The sequence below is a fragment of the Terrapene carolina genome, unplaced genomic scaffold (genome assembly GCF_002925995.2).
Source record: "Terrapene carolina triunguis isolate 2854851 unplaced genomic scaffold, T_m_triunguis-2.0 Scaffold89, whole genome shotgun sequence".
Taxonomy (NCBI): domain Eukaryota; kingdom Metazoa; phylum Chordata; order Testudines; family Emydidae; genus Terrapene; species Terrapene triunguis.
This window is the reverse complement of record NW_020664440.1, coordinates 13,972,234-13,992,652: the sequence shown is the minus strand read 5'-3', so window position 1 is coordinate 13,992,652 and position 20,419 is coordinate 13,972,234. Positions and strand designations below refer to the sequence as shown.

The following is a 20,419-nucleotide window of genomic DNA, read 5'->3' as shown; positions in this document are numbered from 1 at the left end:
GTAAATGGGAGTTTTGCCACTGACATCAAGGAGGTGACCTTTTCCCTTCTGTTTTTTTTCCCCACACGGGAGAAGCGTGAGAATAAGGAACACAAGACACAAAGAAATTCAGGAGAGGAAGACTAACTTGATTCTTTCATTGATTGATTCAGTTGCGATGTGGGGGGAGAATGACAAATATTACTGGATGGAATATCCACTAGAGCAATAAATAATCAAAGTACCAAAAGACTTGGTGCATACCAAGTGCTCATTTGCAAAACTAAACATTAAAAGAAAATAGCTGACAGTGTTTATTTTTTGGGGGGAGGGGAGAATGAAGGGCAGAAAGTAAAACGAAGCTGTTGGTATACTTGAGAAATTAAAAAAAATTCAAGTCATAAAAATATTTCTGGTTACAGTGGTATTAATCAGGATTCCCTCCCCCCTGTTCATTGCAAATTATGATATTTCATTATGACTTCGAGCAGTGGTTCCTACCCTTTGCAGACAACTATCTTTTTACGACATTGAGAACCTATTAATTGTACCACAGCTAGTTCCTGCTGCCTCCCAGTCAAGTGTGTGCACTCTGATCTGTAGTGATTGCTCTTGAGAGCACTGTGCTTGGGTTTGGAGTGTGTTTTAAGCTCTGTTGCAGGTTTCAGCTTGCACGGGGTGGACAGAACAATTGCTGGGACATAGGCTCCCTATCCTTGCTCTGATGAAGAGCCTCTGAGCTAAGGCATCTATCATAAAACCTTGAGAACCATCCCTAGAGAGATTTATAGAACACTTGTAGCTTCCACTGTCAAAGGCCAATTATTTGCTCTGTTAATAAAAGATCACCCCCTCAATGGCTCATTTCAGCATTCTAAGAACATTCTTACCTTTTCAAGTATTCTAGCTACCCAATTGTGTGGTTTTCATGTAGAGGAATGTTAGCCTAATAAAAGGAACATGGATTAGGATAGCAGGTTTAACTAATACAATTCCATGGGAAGGGAACAAACTACCAGCAGTCTGTCAACCGTACAGTATTATTCTGCATGATTTATTTAAATATTTCTATTTATGCATTTACAGACTTTCGTAGCTTTCCATCCATAACTCTGCTGTTGTTTTAGACACTATTGCAGAGGAATTTTAGCTATTGTAAAAGGAGGTCCATGTACAAAACTAGGTGACAGATATAAAAAAAGAGATTCCTTTCAGATTTTTCATACCAGGAACAAAAGTGACCAAATGGAGGGAAAACACAAACTCAACCCCAAACAAGAGGCTCTTTCATAAGTACTACCTATGTCAGTGCTCAACTACAAGTCCTAAAATAGGATAGTTCATACTTCAATGCTGCAATGCATGTTTGTTAATACTCCTGGATGGGAATGTGCGTCTCTAATGAACAAACCGAAAAAGAAAAGGCTACATGGGGAATGTTAAGTTCAGAAACCATCATTTATGGATTCTAAATGGTATGGCACAAAACTCTAAGAAATTACACTGATTTACCAGCAGTGTATTTTCATCCCAAACTTAATTTTGCATAAAAAGTTCCCTTTAAGAAATTTGTTGAATTGTTCGAAAACTAACATTTGAGCTTCTGGGCCCCTCTGTATTTAAGAAATAAATCACTTGAAACACCCCTCATAATCTGGAGGCTTCCAAAGAATATTTAAGAACCAAAAAAAATTTTTTTTTTTAATTTATACCAATTTAACAGCTCAGATTCCCTGGGAGGAAGAGGCAGCCAGATATGGCATTTCAGGATATTTACATGCATGGTACAAAAATGCCCAGGGGTATGAAACACCAGGAATACAGTTTGGCAGCACCCTCATTTACACCTGTAATTTTAAACTATTTATTACATTGTACTAACACACCAGATTCAAAGATGTGCACTCCCTTTAGGATGTTCAGGAGTTACCAGTATATTGTGATTGCATATTTAATATTGCACAATTGTATAAAAACATAAATACTAGCTATTCTCGTTTTTAAATACAAAATACAAGTCACATACTTTAGTCAATCCTTTTCAAGTGCAATTCAAGGGGTCTCTATGGTCCTTCCAATAAAAGGCAATTTTCATACTTTTGGCACAAGTATTACCCCCATCACATGCCAACAAGATCTAATTACAATACATATGCCCAGATTTTTATAGTAGCAGTCATATACATACATATAAAAACAGGGTATTTACAAAATGAACTAATCATACATAGAAGCAGCCTTAGTGGTTGAATCTGAACTCTTGTTTAGCCTTATTCATGGTGTTTTGAGAGGGATCTGCGACCCTTTTGATTTATGCTGGTTGCTGTGGGTTCACATTCACGGGAGGAGGATGTCCTAGGAGACCAATACGCTGTTTCTGCTTCCTCTGTTCTGTCATCTGGAAAATTAAAAAGTTTGCTCATTAGACCGAGACACTTCCTGTACGTCAGCTCACAGAATGAACCATTGGTGTATTTGTGGTTAGGGTTTATTCTGAAATCCACTTTCTACAAATAATGCACTTCCGGCTGCTATGCCAAACATGAATAGATTAAAAAGGCAATCATAGCCCCTGTTTTGTGAACCCAGCAGGGATATCTGTGAACCTGCTCATGTGACTAAGTATTCAGAGATGACGGATGCTGTTTTGCAAGAAAAATGTTATATGAAGGGCCACATTACTGGCACGAAAAAACCTAGATGGTAGCTTTCAAAAACTTCTTGTGTGGATAATTCTCTGTAGACTTCCCACTATTTCCACAATCTATTTGGGGAAAGTAGGAGTACTGTATGTTGGGAGAATCCATCTCAGTCTGGAAATATCTAACTGTTTGTGGAAATTCATTTCAATACCCCAGCTCTTGGGTAACAAGAATGCAAACATCCCTCCTGATTTGCCACAGCCCAGATATGAGGCAATAATGCAAAATAAGGGACACAGGAGCAAAACTACATATTTTTCCACAAAACATTTTCTGTAACCTCAGTCCCAAAATTCTGGATGTTTGCCAATAATAATTTACATCAAATGTAATACCACCACAAATTTGAGAGGGAAGAAGGTATACGATCTAAAGAGTGACACTCCTAATAGAGAAGCATATCCCTTCATTATTATGATGCAGAGCACTGCAAAGCAGCCATCATCCATGTTTCTTTGCATTCAGCCCCTCCCAACACCTTGTTAGAAATCTGCTAAGGTCTGAAAGTCTGAGAGAACGAACACACCAATTTAATCAGTAACACTGGCATTTCTGTGGTCCCCATCATTCTAGTATATGAGTATTTCATGAACATTAATGAATTTAGCCTCACATCACCCCTGTGAAATAGGTAAGTATCTCCATTTTACAGAAACTGAAGCAGAAAGAGATATAGGGTGCGTTTACAGGGCAATTAAAAACCCACAGCTGGCTGTGTCAGCTGACTTGGGCTTGCAGGATTCGAGTTCAGGCCAAACGTCTACACTGCAATTAAACAGACCCCTTAGCCTGAGCCCTGCGAGCTGCCATGGGCCAGCTGTGGATTTTTAATTGCAGTGTAGACAAACTCGTAGGGCTTGATTTTCAAAGGTGCTGAGATGTAAATGCTCAGCACTTCTGAACAGCAGGCCTGAAGAAACTTGCCCAAAGTCACACAGGATATCTTTGGCAGAGAGTAGAACTCAGGCTCCCCAACTCCAGTTGATTCTTCCTTTGATAACATAGGTACTGTTCAGCCTCCATCACATTACCATCACAATGGCTGCAAATTCCAAGACTTACATAAAAGTGCTGAGACCCAACCTTCTTACTGCTCACCCCCCATGGCATTACTTGGTCAACACACAAAAGGGCTGCAATCTTGTTCCATTTTTATTGCTTCTTCCCCTGGACTGAGCATACTGAGACTTGATACAAATAAATGGAGCCAGGCTACCATGCATCTGTCAACTTAGAATTTTTTATCAATACTCCTTCTGTTCTGTTTTCAGAGTTACTTTAATATAATAAACATTTACATTGAATAGCAAGTTGTAAGAAACCAGTCTCTAGATATTGCTCTGACTACCAAAATTTAGCATCCGAACCAGATACAGCTTATACAATAATTTTTCATTAAAAAGTTGAGCTACAATGTGAATTTCTACCATTTTTCATATCCTACGAATTGTTATTGGCCCTTGTTTTGGCTTAGAATTCATTTGAACCAAATAGTGTTTTTTCTATCATATCTATATTCATGCAAGGACCTAAGATTACTAATCAGTGTAATTCTTCGTTTTTGGGACATTTCACTCCAAATACTGACTAACATAATTGATAGGGAGAGTAAATCAATGCCAAGATAACAGATAGCCTGTTTGCATTTTCAGCTCTCTACCAGTAAACACACTTGAACAGATTTACATAAAATCTATATGTTCAGAGACTGAATAAATTCCCCCTTTCTAAGGTCAGGAATTGAATAATTAAGTTTGGAGTTTGCCATGCACTGGATTGCCGTGAACAATCTTCGGAATGATCCTTTTACTACCACCTTTCATTAGAGGACTGAAAAGTATTTTAAACACCATTAATTAATCTAATCACCTCCATGATGTACATATCTGTAAATATGCTCCTTTAACCAATGGGTAAAGGTCTCAATCTTACTTTCATGGAAGGACATGGATTCAAATGGAGCTGAATCATGTTGTGTCTTTCTCAATGTCACACCAAAGGAGTGGAGCAGCACCCAAGCCCTAGCTCAGTTCCCCTATTCTAACCCCTAGATTTCCTAATGCTATATGGGGTTTGAAATTTGTGTTATTTTTGAAAATATAATTAACTACTTAATACGAACGGAGAAAACCTATTTGTAGGTTTTATTTCCATTATTCTGTTATTTCCACTGGACAAATCAATAACATATATGCTTTCAGAGGGGGCAAGGTTTTCAGTAGCAATTGGATTCAAACAATTAGATATGAAGGAGGCACACAAAATGGTAAAATAATGAGGAAAGGATAGCAGTTGACAAACAGAATGCTAAATTTTGATATAAGTTTAGTTAACAAGAGGAATTTATTTTTTTAAGAAAGCGTAAGCTGACTAAATGCAAGTTGAAAACAAAATGATACCTAGATGCAGAATCACATTGTTCTAGTAGGGCGTTTGGAAGCGTCAAAGACCCCATGGAGCAATTTTTGTCTTGATCATCACACTTAACTGGAGTGTGAGTTACTTTTGTAGCTTATCAGAGGGGTAGCCGTGTTAGTCTGAATCTGTAAAAGGCAACAGAGGGTCCTGTGGCACCTTTAAGACTAACAGAAGTATTGGGAGCATAAGCTTTCGTGGGTAAGAACCTCACTTCAGATGCAAAGCTTCTTTGTAGCTTGTTGCTTTAATGCCTTTTGGAAGTGCTTCATACTCATTTACAGTAATGAATTAAAAATGGTCAGATTTTCATTTGTTCCTGGTGCATTTTTATTTTATTTCAAAGCCATTTTCAAAGTGGACACACACAATTTCAGTTTTAATGACAGTTATAATCCCCAGAAACTTGTAGGATCACTCAGATCACAAAGCAAATGAATGAAAGATTTGCCCTTTATTTGATTCAGAACAATCCCTGAGCTAGCTCCTCTTCCTGGAGACGGTTCTTCCTAATATGATGGAGAGATGTACTGGTTTCGTCTCATAATTGGAGCATCCTGCAACTTAAGCAGGGTTATCTCAGTGACAGTACTTAGGGGAATTCCTAAGAGCTATCACATTAATGAAGCTGGTTTCCTCTTCTGCCTTTGCAGTGAAGTAGCTATCTAAAAGCTCATTTTCACAAAGAACAAGGGAAGGTTCTTAGTGCTTGGGCAGTGGAAAGTTGCAAGCTTTAGAAATAAATACATTTGGGGCATGATCCAAGGCCTGATTGAAATTGATGAAAGAATCCTATTGACTGCAGTGGGTATGAGTCAGACCCTCTAACAGGAAGACCTACGTCACGTGTTTAAGATAATTGTTTCCAGGCAAAGTGGCATGACAGCTACCCAATGAGTATATTAAGGCATAGATAAGAGAGGATTTGGTTTGGAGAGAAACATTACGGAAAGTAGCAAAATCCTGGAGCTCCAGATAAGATCATTGCAATTATAGAAGCTATTTATGAAGACTTCTGCAGTGCCATAATTGGTGAAAAATTAAGCAACTGGGTCAAGTCAAAGTGTGGTGTAAGACAAGGAGGCATGGAATCACCATCACTTTTCATCATGTTCTTAAACTGGACACTAAATGTTAGACCAGTTGGAGGGCTGGAGATTGGATGATCTAGAGTTAAATTTGTAAACCTATGCAGATGATGTTGTGCAACTGGCAGACACATTTGAACTGATAATATTCTTTGCTACCTTGGAAAATTGCTGCAGTCGACTTGGACTTGGACAATAAATGCTCAGACGAAAAAGTGGTTGCATCTTGGAAAAGGGATAATAAATAAAGTGTTGATAGAACAAGTAGAATCTTAGGTGTACCTAGGAAGTTTGATCAGTGCCAATGGTTGCATCAAACACAAGGTTAAAAGGAGATGTGACTTAGCTACAAAATTATGGACTGATGAAAATATACATTTGGCACCAAGTGAAAATTTATTAGACTACTGTATTAAGAGTATTACTGTATGGCAATACATTCAAAAGCATCTGGCAGTCTGGATTTGACCCAGGGTCCACCTATTGACTACCCATCACCACCAGAAGAGCAGAGCACAGAGTGGAAAAAAAGGACGACAAGCATCTCAGCCAATAGCCTCTTGCAAAGACTAACTACTTTATCAATGTAAATTTACTAGCTCAGAGAACACATTCATGATAGTAGATTCCTTTGCTGGGTTTTCCTATCCTGCTCGCACAGTGTTCTGCTTTGAAACTACAAAGCAAGTATATAATAAAATAGTTCCGTTAAAAACCAGCAACATTTTAATTCGCTTCCTACTCTGTGCTCAATTACATATGTTTTTCCTAGCCAGCCTGCTGGCAAGAGTATGTCCCATGCACCATAAAACCTTCAGTTGTAACTCTAGCTGCAGTACATGGAGACCTGAACAACAGGAATTTTGCCAGTTAGGAAGACTGTGTAAAAGCCTGGTGCAGGTTCTAGATTTGTGCCAGGCAGGTAGTATATTTCCGGAAGGATAACATTCTATTTCTAATATAGATTAGGTTTGGATTATAATAGTTGCTTCCTGCAGCATGGTGCATCTCATTTAATTCAAAGTGGAACTAATCCCAGTTTAAAATGGGAATCACAATAATAGAAACATCCCTAGGAAGAGGCTCAGTGGCAACAACCAATCAGTTTAATATTGGAGAAAGTTGTCAACCATTTTACAGTAGGAAAAAATCAAAAGTTGAAGAGATAATGAGCCAAATTCAGTGACTACTTGTGGCCTGTGTAACTCCATCAACTGCTCTGGTATTCCAGGAGGTGCAAGTTAGCAAAGAATTTTACCCAATGCATACATCTATAAATTCAATTAATTAAGGTGTCGGCGTGTTCTTCTGGTTCAGGTAATTTTGTGCCATATAAAATTTCAAACAAGCCACAGCATTTCTCCCTTTATCTTCAGTTGGATACTTCAAGCACAAAATGGAAAAGGGCTTTGGCACTTGGGCTTTCTTGGGGAGGCCCATCTCTGAGATGAATATGGTCCAAAAGAACCTCCCCCAAGCTGCTTCTGCTGTTAATAGTAAATAGTAAAGAAGCACCTATGATTGACCGTACTGATCTCATGACTGCAGTGGCTCCAGGTGGTATCTCCCAAAAACATGGATTTTTTGCCATGTGGGCCAAGATCTCCCATTTGTAGGCCTACAGGAAGTGCAGCGTAAAAAGGGAAGAGACACTGTCTAAATAATTATTTAAAGGATTCTTTGAGGGTCTCTGTCCATTTAAACAGAGGAAAATGGGACTAGAGAACCAAGAACTATGTTGCTTGGGACACTCCTTCAGTTTCTCTTCACAGGGATGTTGCTGTTGAAAACCGAATAAAAGCTATTTTAGGGCAATATTCAGAAGTACAGAGTAAATTATCAGACTCTGTTTTTGGATGCCTGTGGTTAAATGCTGGAGCTGCCTTCTTTGCTGTCACACACTTATGGATAGCGTAGCCACAAGTACCTCTAGTACATAACAATAAGAGAGTGGTCACTAGGTTGCATAAGAGTTTGCGGCTATTTCTGCATATTTTGGGATTTAGCAGCGTACAGACTTCCAACAAAACAAAACACACACCAAGACCAGAATACAATAAAATCCATTATAGTAAAAATTTCATGAAGGGTAACTTTCTGTACAACTTGCATTTCACCTTGGGATGTCATCCGTAATAAAATATTCATTGTTTGCCAGGCCACATTACTCTTTCCTGTGATTGTGTTTCTAAAAGAAATATGACCTTAAATGTTTAAGAACCATTGCAATAACTAGGTAAAGGAAGGATCTAGAACAGGTGGGCAAACTTTTTGGCCCAAGGGCCACATCTGGGTGGGGAAATTGCATGCAGGGCCATGAATGTAGGGCTGGGGCAGGGGGTTGAGGTGCGGGAGGGAGTGTGGGAGAGAGTACAGTGCAGGAAGGGGCTCAGGGTGCAGGAGGGGTGCGGGATGTACGAGGGGGCTCAGGGCAAGGGGTTGGGGTGCAGGAGGGGGTGCAGCAGGAGGCTCAGGGCAGGGGTTGGGGTGCGGAGTGCAGCAGGGAGCTCAAGGCAGGGGGCTGGGGTGCAGGAGGGGTGCAGGGGGTTGGGGTGCAGGGGGGTGTGGGCTCAGGCCCAGCGCCGCTTACCTGGAGTGGCTCCGGAGTGGCAGCATGGCTAAGACAGGCCCTGGCCCCGCGCCACTCCTGGAAGCGGCCGGCACCACGTCCCTGCAGCCCCGGGGGGAGGGAGGGCAGAGGGCTCTGTGCGCTGCCCTCCCCTGCGGGTACCTCCCCCTGAAGCTCCCATTGGCTGCGGTTCCCCATTCCCGACCAATGGGAGCTGCGGGATGCGGTGCCTGGAGGTGAGGGCAGCGTGCAGAGCCCTCTGCCCTCCACTCCCCCAGGGGCCACAGGGACCTGGTGCCGGCCGCTTCTGGGAGCGGCATGGGGCCCGTGGCACCACGGGGATGGCAATCCTGTGGGCTGGATCCAAAGCCCTAATGGGCCAGATCCAGCCCACAGGCCGTAGTGTGCCCACCCCTGATCTAGAACAAAAGTTAACATTCAAATCCTCGAGTTCTCACTGAAGTGTTACTGCCAATTAGAAGTCAGTGTATTACAACAAAGTCTGCTGAGTAACACTGACTCAAAACTGAAGTTGCAGTGGGTAATCTTTACTATACAAGGCAATGGGCAGTATCGTACAAGATATTTTCATGATTTAGGGGGATTGATCTATACTCTGAGGGTAAGAAATCATTATATACACAGTTCACAATATGAATTTGATTTGGTTTTTCAGATTTTTACTTTTCAAAAGATGGGTACATTGGAAAATGTTTAGTTCTCCACAGGCCAGTGGGCTGTATGACTGGAATTTGGACTGGTGATTCTTCTAAACTAGCTAGTTCATTGTGGCAGCAGTGAAAAGACGGTTACTCACCGTTGTAACTGTTGTTCTTCGAGATGTGTTGCTCACATCCATTCCAGTTAGGTGTGTGCGCGCCGCGTGCACGATCGTCGGAAGATTTTTACCCTAGCAACACCCGGTGGGTCGGCTGTGGAGCCCCCTGGAGTGGCGCCGTTATGGCGCTGGATATATACCCCAGCCGACCCAGCGCCCCCTCAGTTCCTTCTTGCCGGCTACTCCGACAGTGGGGAAGGGGAGCGGGTTTGGAATGGATGTGAGCAACACATCTCGAAGAACAACAGTTACAACGGTGAGTAACCGTCTTTTCTTCTTCGAGTGCTTGCTCACATCCATTCCAGTTAGGTGACTCCCAAGCCCCACCTAAGAGGCGGGGTCGGAGTGAGACATTGCTGTGTGCAGAACCGCTGACCCGAAAGCAGCATCGTCTCTGGATTGTTGCACCAGCGCATAGTGAGTAGCGAACGTGTGGACCGATGACCACACTGTGGCTCTACAGATGTCCTGGATCGGGACTTGAGCCAGGAAGGCAGTCGAGGAGGCCTGGGCTCTCGTGGAATGAGCGGTGAGGTGTGGCGTCGGTACACCGGCCAGGTCGTAGCAAGCACGAATACAGGACGTGATCCAAGAGGACAGGCACTGTGAAGAGACCGGTGAGTCCTTCATCCGGTCGGCCACGGCAACGAAGAGTTGCGTCGTCTTCCTAAATGGCTTTGTACGGTCAATATAGAAAGCCAGGGCCCTGCGAACGTCCAAGGAATGTAAACGCTGGTCTTGACGAGTGGCGTGTGGTTTCGGATGGAAGACCGGGAGGAATATATCCTGGTTCACATGGAAAGGTGAAACCACCTTGGGAAGAAAGGCAGGGTGGGGGAGAAGCTGCACCTTGTCCTTATGGAACACCGTGTATGGGGGCTCGGACGTCAGCACCCTGAGTTCGGAGACGCGCCGTGCTGAAGTGATGGCTATGAGGAAGGCTGTCTTCCAGGATAAGTACAGGAGTGAACAGGTCGCCAATGGTTCAAACGGTGGCCCTGTGAGCCTGGAGAGCACGAGGTTGAGGTCCCACGCCGGAACCGGCTGTCTTTGCTGTGGGTACAGCCGATCTAAGCCCTTGAGGAATCTAACGACCATCGGGTTAGAGAAGACCGAGGACGTGAGTTCTCCTGGGTGGAAAGCCGAAATAGCGGCGAGGTGAACCCTGATTGAAGATATCGCCAAGCCTTGCTGTCTAAGGGACAGGAGATATTCTAGAATAAAAGGGATAGGTGCCTGCAAGGGAGACGTAGCTCGTTGTTCACACCAACAGGAGAACCTCTTCCACTTGGCTAAATAAGTGGTCTGCGTAGAGGGCTTTCTACTTCCCATCAGGACCTGCTGGACGGCCTGCGAGCATTGCCGCTCTGTGCGACTCAACCATGAAGCATCCACGCCGTGAGGTGGAGCGACTGCAGGTCGGGGTGACACAGCCGGCCGTGGTCCTGAGAGATGAGATCCGGACTCAAGGGGAGCGTGATCGGCCTCTGTTCTGACAGCTCCAGCAGTGTGGTGTACCAGTGCTGTCTCGGCCAAGCGGGAGCGACTAGAATTACCCGTGCATGGTCCCTGCGGATCTTGAGCAGCACCCTGTGGACCAGCGGGAATGGAGGAAAGGCGTAGAACAGATGGTCTTTCCATGCTATAAGGAAGGCGTCTGACCGAGAGCCTGGGGCTCGCCCGTGTAGGGAGCAGAATGCCTGGCACTTCCTGTTGGCCCGAGATGCGAACAGGTCGATCTGGGGAAACCCCCACCTCTGGAAGACGGAATAGATGATGTCCGGGCGAATCGACCACTCGTGCGTCTGGAAGGACCTGCTGAGACGGTCCGCCAGCGTATTCTGGACTCCAGGCAGGAATGATGCCGTGAGATGTATCGAGTGGGCGATGCAGAAGTCCCACAGGCGAATGGCCTCTTGGCATAGGGGAGATGAGTGGGCTCCGCCTTGCTTGTTGATGTAAAACATGGCCGTGGTGTTGTCGGTGAGAATCAGCACGCAACGGCCCTGTAGGAAGTTGAGAAAAGCCTGACAAGCCAGGCGCACCGCCATCAGCTCTCGGATGTTGATGTGCAGGGCTAGTTGGGACGCGGACCACAGGCCTTGGGTATGGTGCTCCCCCAGGTGAGCGCCCCATCCCAGAGATGAAGCGTCCGTGACTAGGTGGAGGGAGGGTTGCGGGGCGTGAAAAGGCACTCCTGCACAGACCGCCGTGCGATCCGACCACCAGGTGAGGGAGGCCAAGACCGAGGACGGAACCGTGACCACCATGTTCAGGTCGTCCCGGTGAGGGCGGTATACCGATGATACCCAAGCCTGTAGTGGGCGAAGCCGTAGCCTGGCGTGCCTGGTTACGTAGGTGCACGAGGCCATGTGGCCCAACAAGGCAAGGCACGATCTCACGGTGGTAATCGGGAATGCCCTGAGTCCTTGAATGACGCTTGCGATGGTATGGAACTGGCTGTCTGGCAGGATGGCTCGGGCACATCTGGAGTCCAGGATTGCTCCAATGAACTCTATCCTCTTAGTTGGCACTAGAGTGGACTTCTCTCTGTTGAGTAGAATGCCCAGCTTGTGGAAAGTGTGTGTCACCATGTGGACGTGCGCCTGAACTTGGTCCCTGGTGCGGCCGCGTACCAGCCAGTCGTCCTAGTACGGGAACACCTGCTCCCTTTGACGACGAAGGTAGGCCGCGACGACTGCCAGACACTTTGTGAACACTCTGGGAGCCGAGGACAAGCCGAAGGGAAGAACTGCAAATTGGTAGTGCACTTGGTTTACTACAAATCGCAGGAAGCGCCTGTGAGGCGGATAGATTGCTATATGAAAGTATGCGTCCTTCATGTCGAGGGCGGCGAACCAGTCTCCAGGATCCAGTGAAGGGATAATGGTCCCCAAAGATACCATGCGGAACTTCAACTTTACTATGAATTTGTTGAGTCCGCGCAGGTCTAAGATGGGTCGAAGACCCCCTTTCGACTTGGGGATCAGGAAGTAGCGGGAGTAAAACCCCCTGCCCCTTAGCTCCGATGGAACCTCCTCTATGGCCTCCATGGAGAGGAGCCCAAAAACCTCCTGCGTTAGGAGTTGCTCGTGAGAAGGGTCCCTGAAGAGGGACGAGGAGGGGGAGTGGGGGAGGGCGAGGAAAACTGGAGGGCGTATCCCCTCTCCACCGTGCGAAGGACCCAGCGGTCCGATGTTATAAGAGACCAAGCACAGTGGAAACGGGAGAGGCGATCCCGGAAGGGGGGAATCGAATCCTGGAAGCCGGTTGAGGTGCCGTCCTCGACCGCACCTTCAAAAGGTTTGCCTAGGCCCTGAAGGTGGCCTAGGCTGGCCCTGGTTCTGACCAGGTTGAGGGCCGGTTGACCTTCGCCTACCGCCTCGACCCCGCCTCCTAGCAAAGTCCTGTCTTGGACGAGGCGGGGGAGGGTAGAACCGCTGAGGCTGGGGCCTGAAGGGTCTGCGCTGAGGCCCTGGGACATGCATCCCAAGGGAGCGCATCATTGTCCTGGAGTCCTTCAGGTTCTGGAGCCTCGAGTCCGTCTTTTCCGAAAAGAGGCCCTGGCCCTCAAACGGAAGATCCTGCAGGGTCTGCTGCAGTTCAGGTGGCAAGCCTGACACCTGGAGCCAGGAGATTCGCCGCATTGCTATCCCCGACGCCAGGGTCCTAGCGGCCGAGTCCGCTATGTCGAGGGAGGCCTGCAGGGAGGTGCGTGCCACCCGCTTCCCCTCCTCTACCAAGGCCCCGAACTCTTCCCTCGATTCCTGGGGAACCAGCTCTTTAAATTTCCCCATCGAGGACCACGAATTAAAACTGTAGCGGCTAAGGAGCGCCTGCTGATTCGCCGCCCGAAGTTGCAGTCCGCCAGCCGAATAGACCTTGCGTCCGAACAAATCGAAGCGCTTAGCGTCCTTCGATTTGGGCGCAGCAGCCTGCTGGCCATGGCGCTCCCGTGCATTAACTGATGAAACCACCAGTGAGCACGGTTGGGGGTGAGTGTACAAGTACTCATGTTCCTTGGAGGGCACAAAGTACTTCCTCTCAACCCCTCTGGCCGTGGGTGGAATAGAGGCCGGGGTTTGCCAGATGGTGGTGGCGTTCGCCTGAATAGTGCGGATCAGTGGTAACGCCACCCTAGATGGAGCATCCGCAGAAATGATGTTCACGATGGGATCATGGACCTCCACAATCTCCTCCACCTGGAGGTCCATATTGCGAGCCATCCGGCGCAACAGGTCCTGGTGGGCCCGAAGGTCTATAGGAGGCGGCCCAATGGCGGATGTACCCGCTACGGCCTCATCAGGCGAGGACGAGGAGGATGCCCCCGGTGGCAAGGGGTCCAATGGCTGATCCTGCTCCAGGTGTTCCTGGAGCTGGGCATCGCCTGCCCCCTGGTCCAGGGCCTCCGCCGGTGTGGGCACTGGAGCCTCCATGCCCCTTGGAGGAGGGCGGGAGATGGTGGACTCTGGGACCCTGGGCTCAGAACGGCCCGAGCGGGAGGCAGATGGTGGAGCCCCTTGTGCCTGATGGTAGGCCCACGGAGTCCAGAAGGACCAATGCGCAGGTCCCTGCGTAGGGTCCTCGGTCTCCTGCGGGTGGCCGACCTCCACTGCATCCGACGAGCGCGATGCCGACCTCGACGGCCACGGCGGTGCCGAGCACGACGCCGTCGGCACCGGATGGTACGGTGCCGATCGGTGCCGGTCGTAAGGCGATCTGTCCCTGCGCGGTGCCAGAGAGCGGTGCCGGGATCTGGATCGGTGCCGGTAGTCCCTCCGGTGCCGAGATCCCGACCTGGAGCTGGACGACGATCGCGAAGAGGCGTGGTACCGGGAGCGGCCCCTCGAGCCCGAGTGGCGCTCGTACCGGTGCCGGGAGCTGCGTCTCGAGCCCGATCGGTGCCGGTCGTCGCGACGGTGCCGAGATGTTGAACGGCGCCGCGAAGATGATCTCGGCCGCGAGTACGACCGGTGCCGAGGTGATATTCGGCGCCGGGACTCCGAGCGGCGTCGGGACCTGCTCCGAGACCTGGAGCGGTGCCGAGAGACTTGAGCAGGCGACGGTGGGCGCATCAGGGCAGGCTTGCCTCTGGACTGCGGCACGCGTGGAGCCACCGGTGCCGGGAGTTGTGACGGCGCCGGCTCCGTGAGGGCGATCAGGTCCCTCGCCGTCGCAAAAGTCTCCGGGGTGGAAGGGAGACAAGGTTCCACCACCAGCCTTGGTGGTGAAACAGTCCACACCGGACTCAACGGCCTCGGTGCCGGAGTCGACGGTGTGGCCGCCTGCCTTTGGCGGTCCAACTGCGGACGCGGCTCTACCCCCGGCACCGGGGGAGCCGGTATCTTCACGGCAGCAACGTCCCGCGCCTTGCTGGCCTTCTTATGGCCCGGAGAAAGGGATCGGCGCCGAGGCTCTTTAGGCGGGCGCGGTGCCGACGTCGGCCGGTGCCGAGATGTCTTTTCCGCCGCACCGGTCGGGGCCGCCGGGGCGCTGCGCACCGAGGCGCTCGGTGCCGGGGCTGGGCGCGCCGAGGGAGGATCCGGGCTAAGTGCCGCCTCCATGAGGAGCTGCCGAAGCCTAAAGTCCCGCTCCTTCCTTGTCCGAGGCTTGAAGGCCTTGCAGATCTGGCACTTATCTGCTTGATGGGATTCCCCGAGGCACTTCAAGCAGGTGGTGTGCGGGTCGCTCGTGGGCATAGGCTTCGCGCAGGAGGCGCGCTGCTTGAATCCAGGAGCCTTGGGCATGAGCCCGGCGAAGCGCCGAGGGAAAAAAAGGGGGGGGGGAGAACGACCCCCTTAATCCCCGGTGACAGTTTAAACTACAAAAACTAACAATAACCATCTAAAAACTTCTTAACAACTATAAACAACTCTAAACAACTATCTAGACTAATGAAAAAACGAGTAAAGCTAGGGAGTGTGGAGATCAGCTATGCCGCGCTCCACAGTTCCAACGACCGTCAGGGGCGGTAAGAAGGAACTGAGGGGGCGCTGGGTCGGCTGGGGTATATATCCAGCGCCATAGCGGCAACACTCCAGGGGGCTCCACAGCCGACCCACCGGGTGTTGCTAGGGTAAAAATCTTCCGACGATCGTGCACGCGGCGCGCACACACCTAACTGGAATGGATGTGAGCAAGCACTCGAAGAAGAACAAAAAGAGTTCTGCACATTGTTTGTATAGTCAGTTAAATTGTAAACATCCAGTTCCCAATACAGATCAATCCAGATTTTACAAAACTCTTTAATCCAAAATGCCTTTCTATCCCCAGCTTTACAGCAAGTGATTGTATATTCCTCTAATTTTCCAAATGTTCTGGGAGGCTCCAGTACTCTCCATCTAACTGAAGTTTATTGGTAGCTAATCCACCTCACTGCAACTGTGTTTTGCTAGAACTTCCTTACCTGATCTTTAAGCTCTGACAGCTGGCCAGAGAGGTTGGTGACCAGCTTCATGGTAGATTCTAGCTTTTCCTGCAAGTTCCTGAGTTCATTCTGTTCTCCTTCAGAATCGCTGCTTACAAGGGACATGGCACGCATTCTAGGGAACCAATCAAGGTTTCTTTCCTGGAATTCAGACACAAGAACATGATTATTGCTAGGACAAAACTGTGCATGTGTGGCTGTGGGTGTGAAAAATCTTCAGTCACAAGCTCTTAATAGTTCAAACTTTCAGTTTTATTTGCACCCTGTTGGGAAGTTTCTAGAACTGCCTCACCACAGAGTTTTATCACTGGAAAGACAGGACAGCACTGCAGGTTTTAATAGCTACTGAAGAGTAAGAGGGATAAAGGTTTTGTAGCCTATGTTTCTCCTTTCCTGCCAATGTACTCCTTCACCCTTAAAAGCAGGTATATTCCACCATAATATACGAGTCCTCTACTACAATGCTTCTCAAAGTCGGGCCACCGCTTGTTCAGGGAAGGGTGGCCAGCACGTCCCTTGGCCTGCGCCGCTTCCCACAGCCCCCATTGGCCTGGGACGGCGAACCACAGCCAATGGGAGCCGCGATCAGCCGAACCTGCAGACGCGGCAGGTAAACAACCGGCCCGGACCGCCAGGGGCTTTCCCTGAACAAGCGGCGGACCGGCTTTAAGAAGCACTGCTCTACTACAAACTTGCCATAGTTATTACTTGAAGATGCATTAACCACTGTTAGAAATCAGCTGTCAGAATTCTGGAGCTCACTGACATCCAGCGTCCCATCCCAGATATACAGGGGTTCTTCCTTGAACTGCTAAAACTGAGCTCTAAATTGGCTGCTTAATCCAAACCTGCATCACAAGGGAAAAATGAATTTAAATACTGCTTTGCAAAGACATCCATAGTACATCCTTTTGGCTTCCTTATTGCTACAGTCTCCCATTATGAGAGACATCTTTTCAAAGCTCATAGTCAAGATGAACATGCTAGATGTGGCCTTGAATGGTCGTGTTTGAGAATTAGGGCTGTGGAAAATTGTCAAAACTGTTTATTTGACAGGAAAAAAATGACTTATCACAAAGTGCTTGCTTTCTGGAGAAAACACCCAAATACTGCCCCAACTGACAATCAAAACCTTTTGGTTGAAATTTTTTGCAATATAAGCAATGAGGGTGTAATTTGATCACTAGGGAAAAGGGAGGTGGTCTGCGGGATCAGAAATAGGTAGAAAAACTGATCCAAGAGAGAGAGACAGGATGAGAGTGTTGCCAACTCTCATGATTTTATCATAAGTCTTGTGATACTTGGTGGTTTTCTTAAAGCCCCAACTCCTGGAGGCAGATAAACAACACAAGAATTTCGGGTTTCACTTACAAAAAAAAAAAAAAAATCTCTAGCCCTCATAATTGTGGAGAAGGACTGAAAATGTGACCTCCAGGCATCCTAATGGATCACTCAGAAAACAGACAGCAAATAAAAAGAATCCAAAATGTATCATTTTTGCAAAATATCATGAGTTTGGGGGATATGGCATTTTAACACTTGGGGTTGACGGTACTGGCATTAAGAGATACCACTGCCTGTTGTGTGACCTTGGGCAAGTCACGTCACCTCTGTGCCTCAATTTCCCCTCGATGTAAAATGGGATAATACTATTGATTCCATTTGTACAGTGCTTTGAGATCTGTGGATGAAGCGCACTATATAAGAGCCGTGTACTATTAGTAATTACTATGAAAAGTTTAAAAATCTCTGCTAAGGGTTAACAGGCTATGTAGGAATTTTGTTTATGGAGGTATTTTTACCACAAGACGGTATGTACCACGTGTTGCCAATCAATTTTAGATAGCTTAATCACTTCACTGCTGCTTCATTATACACGGCTTGTATGTCTGGCCAACACTCAAAGTTTATCTGGTAACATCCCACTGTAACTGAACTGAAACGCCCAGTCAAATAACAAGTCTGGCTGAAGGGATGGGCAGGTATCAAGCAGGGAAGGATTAAAGGGACAAAATAATACAGTGGTTCTCAAACTTTTGTACTGGTGATCCCTTTCGCATTGAAAGCCTCTGAGTGTGACCCCCGTTATAAATTAAAAACACTTTTTTATATATTTAACACCATTATAAATGCTGGAGGCAAAGCGGGGTTTGGGATGGAGGCTGACAGCTCGCCCCCCCCCCCCCCCCCATGTAAGAACCTCGTGACCCACTGAGGGGTCCCGATCCCCAGTTTGAGAACCCCTGCAGTAAAGCATAGTGATTGCAAGTTGGATGGGCCCTTTCACTTACAACCCCCCCCCCCCAAAAATGCCTTTTTTTAACCCAATGTAATTGTCTAGACTCCTTTACTAAAATAAAGAGCTAAAGGCATAATAGCCAATACGTGTACATACATACACACACAGTTATAATCCCCTCAATTCTACCTTAAGAGAAAACAGAATGAGTTTAATTTTGTTTTTAAAAACACAACCAGCACCACAAAAAGAAGCAAGGGAATAAGGACAGTTTCATCTAGAATTTTGCCCCAATTTCTTTGCTTTTCTTTTTTAAACAAAAACACTAAAACCTTAAAACTAAGACGATGACAAATGAATCAAAAACGAAAAGGGGAATGTTAAAAGGCCATTTGCTGACAAGCCTGCTGGGTCTGTAAGTACTGCAGTCTCTCCCTGTGTCACGGATCCCAAAGCCTGTGCGTCTCCCAGCAGGATCCCGTTCGCACAGAAAAATTCTATTCAAGGTTGAAGAAAAGCTTTATCGTGATGATCTAGTTTCTGTTGAACTTTAAGCAAAGCACCAAGGTCTCTTTAAAGACACAGCCTTACGTCTTTTGGTGACAAGTTTTGTTATTGTTTTAAATACACTAAGTGAGCCATAGACTTGAAGCTCCACTCCTAATCTGTTTCCCTGCCTCCACGCCCCCCCACCCGTTACTACTGGCATCCTGCATACCAATGTTGTTATGTACTGTCTGCTGTGGTCCTCCTACAAGCCGAAGCATCACGATCCTGGCTGTGCAGTCAGCTCCCTCTTCCCGTCACAGTAGCAGCTTCCTCTGTTTAAACAGACGAACTGACTAAAGCCACTGACGGAAGTTGGCTAACCACAATGCTGGGTTTCAGATTAGCTCTTTTCTAGGTAAAGTTGGAAAAGTCCCTGTAAAGCAAGTATCGTTACAATCTCAGACATGGGGGCGATGTTGACCAGCCTCTTAAAATGTCCATGATTGGAAATGTAAAAAAAAAAAAAAAAGAGGAAGCCGTAGTGCATGATGCAGATGTAATGCATTCTGAGAAGTGGTTGCTTTTCCCTGCTTCCACTGAAAGTCTGTTCTAAGAAAGGTTTCTAAGGCAACCTCAGTTAAAAACATGTCCAATGGTTAAAATGGGCAGAAAGAAGGTACCCTTTGATAAATTAAAGATGGAGTAACCATGTTCCTCAAGAATCATGTTTTCCAAAGGAAGCACGATATAGAGGCACAGAAATCTGGGTTCTAGCCTCAGGTCTGCCACTGGTGTGCCATGTGGCCTTGGGGAAGTCATTACTACTACTCTGGGCCTCTATTTACTCATCTGAATACTGGGCATAAGACCTACTCACCTCCTAGGGCTATTGTGAGGGTTAATTCAATTCGGTTTGTCAAGCAAATTGCATTACTATAGCCTTCTGTCTGAAGGTTTCCAAGAAGTGCAAAAGGAGAATATCTGAATTTCTGCAGTATGCCATTTCAAAAATTATGCCCATAAAATAGATGGGTACATTGCAAAGTGCTTTGAAAATGAAAAGCATGATGCGTGTGTTTTTTGTGGGGTGAGAGGGTTTCTTTCTCCACCTCACACCAAGCTAACTTTTCCTTCAGTAATGGGCTAGATGCAACTCCCTCCACTTAGGTTCACATTGTCTACCTTTTCAAAAATGGGAGGAATGTGCCCCCCACTTCCTTAGACTTAGCCTGTCTGTGAAAACAGACTAATGGCATTGAAAAACTAACTTTTCATTGTTCCTGTAGGTTTCTAATTAGCTACCTTTTCTGTTCACATGAAGAAAGCAACTACAGAGATCTCAATATATGGACACCATTCCCAGAGGCAGAGTAAGACAGCACTTGAATATAAAATAACGACCACTGCTGTATCTTCAAAACAGTCCAAAGGCTGACAATTGTGGTCACAGGTGAGATAATTTCATTACAGACAAACACTATCCAGTTTTAATAATCATGATGAAGGGCTGCTGTAAGATTGCCCAAAGGAGGTTCCCTTGTTCCTTCAGAAATTACAGCACCACCCTTTCCATTCACCTAGTTCTAGTTGTTTCGTTGTAAATTATTTAAGTAAACCAGGACTCATTATATCATGTGTAGGGGACAATTTCCTGGTGCAAGTGCTGGAGGAAC

The 20,419-nt window shown here is 46.9% G+C and overlaps 1 protein-coding gene across 2 annotated transcripts in view; it reads right to left on the bottom strand.

Annotated features, from left to right (window-relative positions):
• Positions 1–318: 318 nt before the first annotated feature.
• ITPR1 (inositol 1,4,5-trisphosphate receptor type 1) overlaps positions 319–20,419 on the bottom strand; it is a 244,452-nt gene continuing 224,351 nt past the window's right edge. Inside the window, exons 59-60 of one of the 2 annotated variants that reach the window (XM_026650249.2) lie at positions 15,998–16,159; positions 319–2,377 (exon numbers count right to left, since the gene is read on the bottom strand). In XM_026650249.2, the coding sequence (XP_026506034.1) occupies positions 2,291–2,377; positions 15,998–16,159 (249 nt within the window). In that variant the 3' untranslated portion in view covers positions 319–2,290. The remainder of the gene's footprint in view (positions 2,378–15,997; positions 16,160–20,419) is intronic. The other variant, XM_024196743.2, reaches the window with a different exon arrangement.